The sequence below is a fragment of the Ammodytes marinus genome (assembly GCF_949987685.1).
Source record: "Ammodytes marinus genome assembly, chromosome: 22".
Classification (NCBI taxonomy): Eukaryota; Metazoa; Chordata; class Actinopteri; order Uranoscopiformes; family Ammodytidae; genus Ammodytes; species Ammodytes marinus.
In genome coordinates this window covers 9,869,528-9,879,089 of record NC_137226.1, presented here as the reverse complement: position 1 = coordinate 9,879,089, position 9,562 = coordinate 9,869,528, and the positions used below count along the sequence as shown (strand labels likewise).

The 9,562-nt window shown below is 41.0% G+C and overlaps 1 protein-coding gene across 1 annotated transcript; it reads left to right on the top strand.

Moving 5' to 3' along the window:
- Nucleotides 1–1,260: 1,260 nt before the first annotated feature.
- Nucleotides 1,261–9,202, top strand: cax1 (cation/H+ exchanger protein 1; the record flags this gene model as incomplete). Its single annotated transcript, XM_080051509.1, has 20 exons — nucleotides 1,261–1,336; nucleotides 2,626–2,730; nucleotides 2,868–3,022; nucleotides 3,286–3,394; nucleotides 3,495–3,611; nucleotides 3,701–3,762; nucleotides 4,497–4,685; nucleotides 4,777–4,962; nucleotides 5,245–5,344; nucleotides 5,659–5,800; nucleotides 5,920–6,103; nucleotides 6,220–6,319; nucleotides 6,806–6,924; nucleotides 7,195–7,232; nucleotides 7,326–7,495; nucleotides 7,920–8,053; nucleotides 8,311–8,405; nucleotides 8,614–8,692; nucleotides 8,790–8,898; nucleotides 9,129–9,202. 20 exons carry the CDS (start codon nucleotides 1,261–1,263, stop codon nucleotides 9,200–9,202), a joined length of 2,343 nt encoding a protein of 780 aa, XP_079907635.1.
- Nucleotides 9,203–9,562: the final 360 nt, after the last annotated feature.

The window sequence follows — 9,562 nt, the reverse complement described above, 5'->3', positions numbered from 1 at the left end:
TTAATTAATACTAAAGAATATACCATTACCATGCATTGCTTCTAATTGTATTATTGGGTGGGCAGGACAGCCTACCTCCAAGTTACCCACCCGCTTATAGTGGTCACTGGTCAGCAGAGTCGGCCCGAGGCATTAGCGAAATGAGCGGTTGTTAAGGGTCCCGACTGCCAGGCCCCCCCCCCCCCCCCCCCCCAAAAAAAAATTGTATTTAGTTTTTTTTTTAGTTTGTGTGTTTGATATCAACATCATATTATGGAAATGTAAATTATCATACATTAAAAGGAATACAATGTTTTGGTAGATAGTTAATAGTTAACAGCTCAGGCTGCCTACAGTTAATACTGCGATAAAAAAGATACATTATGTTATATATAATGTATATTATATGTTATTCATAAACATTTTGGAAAAAAAATATGCAAGAATCAAATCTCCCACACAGCAACACTCAAAGTATATTTGCATATTGTGTTCTACACAATTCACAGTAAATGTGCCAAAAAGCAGACGCAGAGGTCTTACAAGGGCAAATAAATTAGGTCTCTGCCCAGTGTGCCCACCTAAAATTTCTACAGGCCCACCCTAATCTAACTGTCTAGAACCGGGCCTGTTTGTACCTCCCATGTAGGCTAATACTATTGCATTTGATTAAACGAGCTAAGCATCCCATTGTCCAAAAAATAGAAAAAAAAACGGATTCTGAAAAAACCCAGATTAAGCTCATTTAACAAAGTTTACCAATACTCAATGTTTTTTACAGAATACTCAAAAACTCTTAACCATTTAAATAAATAAAAACTCAGCTAAACAATAAAATAGGTTTTTACCTTTTGCCTGTTTTCCAAGTTACACTTTATTTTATACAAATACAATTTAACTAAATTCACGATGTGAACGAAGATTTTTTACATTTCTATAGTTAAAAGCTTACATGTAAAATGACACATCTAGCCTACATCTTTAACCAAAGAAAACGGAGAAAGCGATTTTTTTTTATCATGCAATCAGTATTTATTTTACGACCATGGCAAAGACACGAAAAAACATAAGAAGGAAAAAAGCAAGTGTTTAGGAGTAGGCCAGGTTAAATTAGTGAGGTTTGAAATCTCCCTTGGTACTCCACCCCGAACCCTCCTCTTCGGCTTCTTTGTTGGGGGTCAGACGGCCTGTTGTGAGCGACCAGTCAGTGACAGCTCAGCGGCTCCATACAAAGAGGAGAGACGAACCCTTTAACGTACAGTAGGCTACACAACCGATACAATGTCTCAGAAAAACTTGTTGCTGGTGCCGGGTGATGCGGATAACCTGCGGAGAAGATCTGCGACTGACCACTCAGGTGAGTGAGACCAAACATTTCTACCTTTTGTCGCGTGACCTCCATTTCCCCACTTCACTCACGCGGTTGAACCCTCACAACGGATTCCAAAACCCAACACTATCGTAAAATGACAAACTTTTGTCATTGCTTTCTCTTTATCTTATTTTAATTTATTTGTTTTCCCCATATTCCTCCTTGCATTTCAACTTTGTCTCGGGCGCTTTCATCAAAATCACCCCACCCGCCTAATTTTAGCTAAACTGGGAGATTTAAAAACATTTCGCTTCTTCATTTCTAATTGACTGTCGACCCACATAAAGTTCCTTTAGTCCTCGAAGAACTGTTTGGAAGTCAGTATACACTTCTTAACGCTAACGAGGTCACATTTGGTAGGTTTTTATTATAGGCTACTGGTTGCTTAGGTTTTGACAGCTGAGAATTGTGTGTAAAGCATGGCTTCTAAAACACGTAGTCTTCTTTTAATGGGGATTGTTCCCGACCAATATCCCCAGGCCCCAGCTAAGACCGTTCTGTCATCTCCCCACAACCTATAGCTGTTGCAGCCAAATTCAAGTTGCTACCAAATTGTTTCTTATGTTTTGTTTTCTTTGTTCTGTTTTTCTTTGTCATCATCTTTTATAGTTGGAGTTCTATGTAAAGCACTTTGAATAGCATATGCCTATACTAAATTGGCTTGCTTTGTTTGTTACCAAAATCTATACATTAAATCCTTCACTTCTTCTTCACATGTTTATCAGACATGGGTGGTGATAAGGAGTAGAAAGTAGGATTCTCCTGAAAAACATTATAGGCAGATGGACTATACACAGCAAAACCAACAGGTTTCTATTTTTGTTTCCAAAGCCTAGCAGAGTCGGCTGAGTTTTCTTATCTCTGTGTGCGTTGCAATGCATTCATAATGTAATCTGTCTTGGTAGACAGCATGTTGACAGGGTGGAGTGGGGGGAGGACCCTGCATGACTCTCAGGAGGTTTTTGTTAGTCACACACTGCCGAGGGCGTTGGTCATGGACGTCTGTCAACCAACCTCCACACCTTTTCAGTGCCATGACAGTATGACATCCCTCTGGGTCCTAATGCAATACATTAACTCCAGGATTGATTCAGCCCAACTCTGCAAAACATTCAAACCATGACAAGATATTGACTGTTCTCCATTATCGATCTCTCTCTCTCTCTCTCTCTCTCTATCTCTCTCTCTCTCTCCTTATTCAGAGAACTGTGTCGAAAATGACCAGCATCACAGGTTTCGACGGCAAATGTCCACAAGCGATTGGTCCTCTGTAGGCCCCCAGCATCCGGAGCTAGGCGCAGAGGGCATGCTCTCTCCAGAGGTTTCTGCCCATCACTTCTGCGCCTTCACACCCAAATCTTTCCTCACCGTCCCCAGAGGTAAAGGAGACCTTAGTTGATATCACAAAAAAAAATTCAAACAACCATAGTTTAATTTGAAACCTCAACAGCAGATCTCCTAACTTGTTAAATGAAAACATCAACCGATAAGCACAGTTGGTATTTTTTTGTTGCAGGAGGACACGGCACCTCAGTCCAGTCCACTCCGTCACGAGAAGCCCGTTCTACTCCGTCGCGTTGTGGAGAAGAGGGCTGGCACGACGGCACCACAAAGACCACAATCAGAGTTGATAATGAGGTGGAGGCACACAGGGAGGCCAACAACTACAAGGTGTGCTATAACTCCAAATCCTTTCCCACTTTTTTCCAGTTTTATTGAATTTGAAAAGCCGTTCGGACATTTGAAAATCCAGATGGGGGGGAAAAGCAAGCGTTATTGCTTCCCTTTTGTGGTTCAAATAAGTGTTTTCAATGGGTGGTGGCGGTGTCACCACTGAGGCCACAAAGGTATTCCAAAGGGTACCTGCATGACTTGGAGGGGGGGCACTACATTAAACTTAATAGTCCCAAATCTAAAATCACACTCTTTTTCAGTTTGGTTTCAGAAAGTGGAAAGGGAACGTAACGGAGAGGCCCATCGAGGACCAATCAGACATCATCAAAGAGCTCCACTCTGATCTCAGCATTGTTAAACCTCAAGAAGGTATATTCTTCCATCCTTTTTGAGCTTCATGCTCATACAGGTAAATATGGGGTTGTTACAGGTAAACAATAACTTACTTATGTTCTCTTCTCTCTTTCAGGCTCAGTGCTCACCTTTGGGAACATAGCATATGTATTTTTATTTGGATGGTGGATATCTTTGGTCTACCTCCTCATTGGTCTTGTGATGTTTCTAACAATCTTGGGTGCCCCTTATGGTATGTGTCCTATAAAATAGCAGCATCACTCAAAGAGTCGTTGAAGTTTTAATTTCATGTGAAATTTCATGCTATTTTGTATTTTTTAGGCAAACTTTGTTTAAAGATGGCGTGGTACTTTATCTGGCCTTTTGGGAAGTCGGTAGACAAGGTAATTTGTTAGACAGTTTCACCTTTTTCAATGAACCCTTTGTGTCTTTGGATGTCCATACTTAAACCTACTATGAGGAACTTGTAAATGTTCATTAAGCAGTCTAATTTTTCCTCTGATTATCATAAATTACCTGTAACAGCAAACAATACCATCAGAGAAAACAACTTTTTTATGATATACATATTATTAATGCCTTTCCCGGGAACTTAGACAAACCGATTTACTGCATGCAGCTCAGTTGGTAGGGCGTCCCCCCCCCCCCCGGACCGGGCCCAGCAGCAGACCCGGGTTCGATTCCCGCCCGCGGTTGTTCTCTGCATGTCACTCCCCTCTCTACCCCATTTCACCTCTGTCTCTCTGCACTATCAATAAAGCATAAAAATGCCCAAAAAATATCTTAAAAAAAAAAAGTTTCCCGAAGGGTACTAAATCAAAGCTTACTTTGCTTCACCCTCGTCCTATAACCATTATTAATCTCACAAAGTAACATATTAGTAAAGTACCTAATCCTAATGCATCCTACAGTCCTCACTCGCTTCCTCAACAAATGGACATTCTGCCAGGAATGCGCTTGGGCGCTGGTGTCATAAAAAAAATACCGCTTTTGTCCAAAGGTGCAGCTAGAATCAACAAAAACTGAAGGTTCATTGCAAAAGTAGCAGGGACCGATCTAGATGGTTCCAACACGTGACTGTACACCTCATCCTGTTGTATACTCTGCCATTTTTCAGGAGGGTGATCTGGTCAAGAGATCCATTATTAAGCCTTTCAAGTGTGAGGTCATTCCTGAAGAGAGGGATAGCGAGGACAGTAAGGACCCCGTCATGGAAAAGGACTCCGCGCCCCTTCTGATGTCTTCCCCAATCCCTATTGAGATTCCTGTCCCAGAACGACCATTTAGAAAAACTTCAAATCACTGGGTGAGAAGTTCTTAATCGCTTGGTGCAAAGGCAGTTTAGTAACATTTCTATATTTTTTTATATTTATTTATTTATTTGTCCTTCTCTGCAGTGTCGCGTCAGTACTTATGTTTGGTTGATACTGGGTTATCCCATCCTAGCTGTGGTCCATTCCCTGGCCTGTGTGCTCTCCTGGCTGCTGGTTTTCACCATACCTGTATCTAAGATGAACGCTCGCACAATGACCACTGTCCTCCTCATGGCACCAGAGGAAGTCCACTTTCACAAACTAGAAAAGGTACAGAGTCGCTTTGTGAAATATCAGTGACTAATAGTCAGAAGGTTTGTCAAGGCAAGGAATCTGCGCAAAACCTTCCCTCCACAAGGTATTACTCTTTATACTTTGTATATCCTTTGTGTTATCTATGGTAGCAAGTTACTGAAGTGCTCCACATGTTGAAGTGACTGATAGCACCAGCTGTTGCAGTGTACAAATCCCTATTTAAACCCTGTCTTTAACAGACTGCTTACATTCTATACATTCATTATGTAACTTGATTGTTTTTGTTCTCTTTTGCAGACAAACTGGTGCGGCAGCAGAGTCATCTTATGCTGTTATCATGCTTTCAATGTGTATTACTACAAATACACTGTCCATGGAGTTAACATTTTAGCGCTCAGTATCCTTTTTTCGTTTGGTTGGATCTAGGGGCATTGCCAGGGGTCACGCATGTCACTATTAGATGGCATTAACATAGTGACATACCAGGCTCCTGCAGTCACAAAATATATTATAGTTGAGTTTTGTGCATGAGACAGAAAAACATCTGAATTTTATTCTCAATGTCAATTCTGCTCCTACAAAAGAGTAGCAAATGCTTATAGCTGAAGAAATGTATCTATCCATTCTTCTCAACTGATATATGTATTTTAAAGTTTATACAATCCTAATCCGTTCACCCATTTGTTCTCCTTAAGTTTGTGATCCTTACAGACCTGCTCCCCCTGGTAGTATTCACTTTAATCATTGGCTACACTGACCGTGAGCACAAATACTTCAGCACGGAGACCAAGTTTGCCACAGCCATCTTCTCCATCATTCCTCTATCCTACTATATCGGCAAGGGTATAGCCAGGTATGTGAATTAAAGGGGGGGAAAAAAAGTAAAGACTTGTATAGTGTCATATTCCCCCCAATGAATTTTGACGTACAGTATATTTAATGCTTGGTGCTAACCTGTGTGTATTCCAACAGCATTTCTGCACAGAGTAACTTTGCAGTGGGAGCGGTGGTAAACGCAACGTTTGGCTCCATCACAGAGATGACGTTCTACATCACGGCACTGTTGCAGGGACAGCGTGCTGGCACAAAATGTTATGAAGAGATCGTTAAAGCGGCACTCACCGGGACCTTGCTCGGGTGTATTCTCTTCATACCCGTGAGTTCCAACTGAACACGTGTAGATATCAATAGAATACATAGTCTTTCTTGTAATGCGATTGGTTCTCTCTGAATTTCTTGGCATCATTCCTAACGGCTGTGTCAACTGCATAGGGTATCTGTATGATCATCGGCGGCATAAAACACCGGGAGCAGAGATTTAACAGTCGTTCAGCAGGCGTGAGCTCGGCTTTGCTCTTCATCTCCATAGGAGGTATTTATGGCAACTACGTTGGTACACTTTTTAAAGGTGCACTATGTAACTTAATGTGTGTCAGAGAAGTTCACATTTGCTAAGGTATATTCTCATTAGTGAATAAACAAACTTCCTCCCACAGGAAAATTGGTTCCCTGGAACACTGTTAGAAGTTAGAACGCTTCCTGAAAAGTAACTGTGTCACTGTTGTTGTTGTTTACAGCAGCAGGGCCCACAGTTAAGTTAACAAACATATTCTGGTATTGTGTTCTGGTGCCTCGTAGAAATTCTTTCTTTGATTTACGATGATAGAATTATTCTATACTAAGAATGACATGTAGTGAATATGTGTTTTGTAAACTAACTGCAGGCTCTGGAAATGTAAACAAATTCCCCTCCCCTAGAACCTGCAATGTACACCTTAACAAATATTTAAAAACATCCACCAACAGATTACTAAAACTCATAACTTGACCTGTCATGTTACTATGATGTTGTCCCCAGGTGTTTTTGCTCCCACCCTCTTCTCTAAGATATTCGGCAATCTGATGTGTGAAAGCTGCACCATTATTCCAGGAAATGGCAGCGTACCCTTCGTCTGCAAGGATTGTCACTACGACACGGTGCGCTACTTCACTTAACGTGTGTGTGTGTGTGTGTGTGTGTGTGTGTGTGTGTGTGTGTGTGTGTGTGTGTGTGTGTGTGTGTGTGTGTGTGTGTGTGTGTGTGTGTGTGTGTGTGTGTGTGTGTGTGTGTGTGTGTGTGTGTGTGTGTGTGTGTGTGTGTGTGTGTGTGTGTGTGTGTGTGTGTGTGTGTGTGTGTGTGTGTGTGTGTGTGTGTGTAAAAAAAAAAAAAAAGATTATTCATTTTACCTCAATTTTTTTTGTTAACAGACTCAAACTGACCCACATTTGGTTCTGGCCCAAATTGAGTAAGTCCAAGTGCTTCACACAGGCAGTTGTTCAGAGCAAAGAACTCGATATTTTTAAATTTCTTATATAAAAAAAAAATTATATGTTTTTAGGCCACTGGTTTACACAATTGCTGTGCTGCTGCCTTCTGCATACCTGATCGGCCTGATCTTCACGCTGAAGACCCACTCCCACATCTATGATATCCACATCAGCGATGGCCATGGGGGCCACGCACACGGTCAGTACGCTAGAGAGGGCACCAGCACCTACCACCTCACTGGTGAGGGCACCACTGACCGTCTTCTCGGAGCCAACGCGTGTATTAATTCCAACATTTTTACCAGCAGCCAGGTGGTTGCCACAGGTCTGTGTGTGTGGAGTCTGTGGGGAATGCATGCTGTGTTCTTTAATCTTTTGGGTGAAGGGAAATGATACTGGGATGTACTGACTGCCTGTTGCCTGCTTTATTAACCGTTTTTGCATGAAAAGCCTTTCCTTTTGCAGTGAGGTAAAGTTGAGCCTGTGCGTGCATGCCAAAACCCTTTAGGATGGGAGAGTGAAGAACTTAAATAAGGGAAAAAGTTCAAACCTTATTTGAACCTGATTTGATGCATGTGAAAGGGGAGGACAAAATTTCCCTCAACAGTAAGGTAAGTCACAAATGTTCAACATCCATGAGCTCATAGTGTTTCTGTGCCCAGGAGGACATCATGTAGTGCACTGGTCCAGGTGGAGAGCTCTTGGAGTGCTGATTCTTGCCACGGCGTTGATGGCCTGCTGCGCTGACCTCACCACAGAGAACATCGGGCCCATGCTCACCCATTCCTCCATCTCCCAGGTATGCAATATGCCTTCTGAGAAAGGGGAAAATTCCTTTAGATTCCAAGCTTCATTCATCCATGGTTGATAAGACTATACTAGTATATGGTAGAAAATGCAAACCCCGAAAAACACAACCTGGAATACCCTTTTTTATACTAAATCAAATAAGATGTTTGCAACAAAAGAGTTAAGATGCTTGTTTGTTTTTTATGAAACCTCAGTGGATGTAGTATGTAATGATTTTTGGTACCCGATGCTGTCCCCCTTTGGCAGTTATTCATTGGTGTCACAGTGTTGGCCATGGTGCCAGAGCTTCCTGAGATTGTCAATGGAATGCAGTTTGCACTGCAAAACAACATCAGCCTGAGGTACGAGTATAGTTCTATTTCACAGACTGGATTATTACACTTTATAAAATGGCATTCCTCAATTTTGAGAAATGACTAGTTTAACTCATAGGTGAAATACATTTTCACATGAGTTTAAACAGCATTAAACTTCACACAATCTTTTTCACAAGTTGATACATGGGTGAATTGTTACAAACATTTCAACTGTTACATTTTTGGTCTACAGCCTTGAAGTAGGCAGTTGCATTGCTGTGCAGGTCTGCATGATCCAGATTCCACTGCTCATACTCTTCAATGCCTGCTTTGTAAGTGCCCAGTTTATTTGTTGCATTTATTTAATGATGCCTTTTGCCATAATTTAAATTGTTCCAATCATGACTTCAAAATCCCTTTTTCCCCCAGGATGTTGGATTTGTGCTTGTGTTCAATGATATTCATCTCTGGTGCAGCATCTTCAGTGTCATTCTGGTCAACTACATCTTCATGGATGGCAAATGTGATTACTTTCAGGGTAAGTCAGTGCAAAAAGCTTAATCAATTCAGAGAGACCAACAAAATAACTAGCTGTGTTGGGGGGAGGGGAAAGATTATCTAACACTTAAACTATGCATGTTCCTAGGTACCGGGTAACATGATATGTCCCCATGACCTGTTTTTCTAATATATATATTATTTTTGAGTGGAAAAGTGTAGCTATACTTGAATTAACACGTAGATTTGTATCTGCGTTTTGTTTTGCAGGCACTGCTCTAGTGGTGGTCTACCTCATCCTTTTGGCCCTTTACTTCTTCGCTCCATCTCCACGCTCTTGTTGATCCGCTGGCCAAGAAAATTCCTAATGCTCCAAAATGCGATGCTACTATTGAAAAAAAGAAAAGCATTAATCCTTCATCTTGTTTTTGTAAGAGAATATGTTTGAATTGTTTTGCCCATTCTTGAAAATGTACATTTAGTTTGGGTTCTGTAGTATGTAGTTGTATTGTACATAATAAATAAGTCAATTTATAAAACCTTTCTTTAAAATTAGACAGTTATATCAGCCAGGTTTTCACTGCTGACATTATTTTGACACTATTTCTATAGGATTTGAATTTCTGCTACATTTTTATATCTTGGCTCTATGAATTTATAAAGTTTGACATTTACTAACAGGACAAAAGACATGCATGTTATAA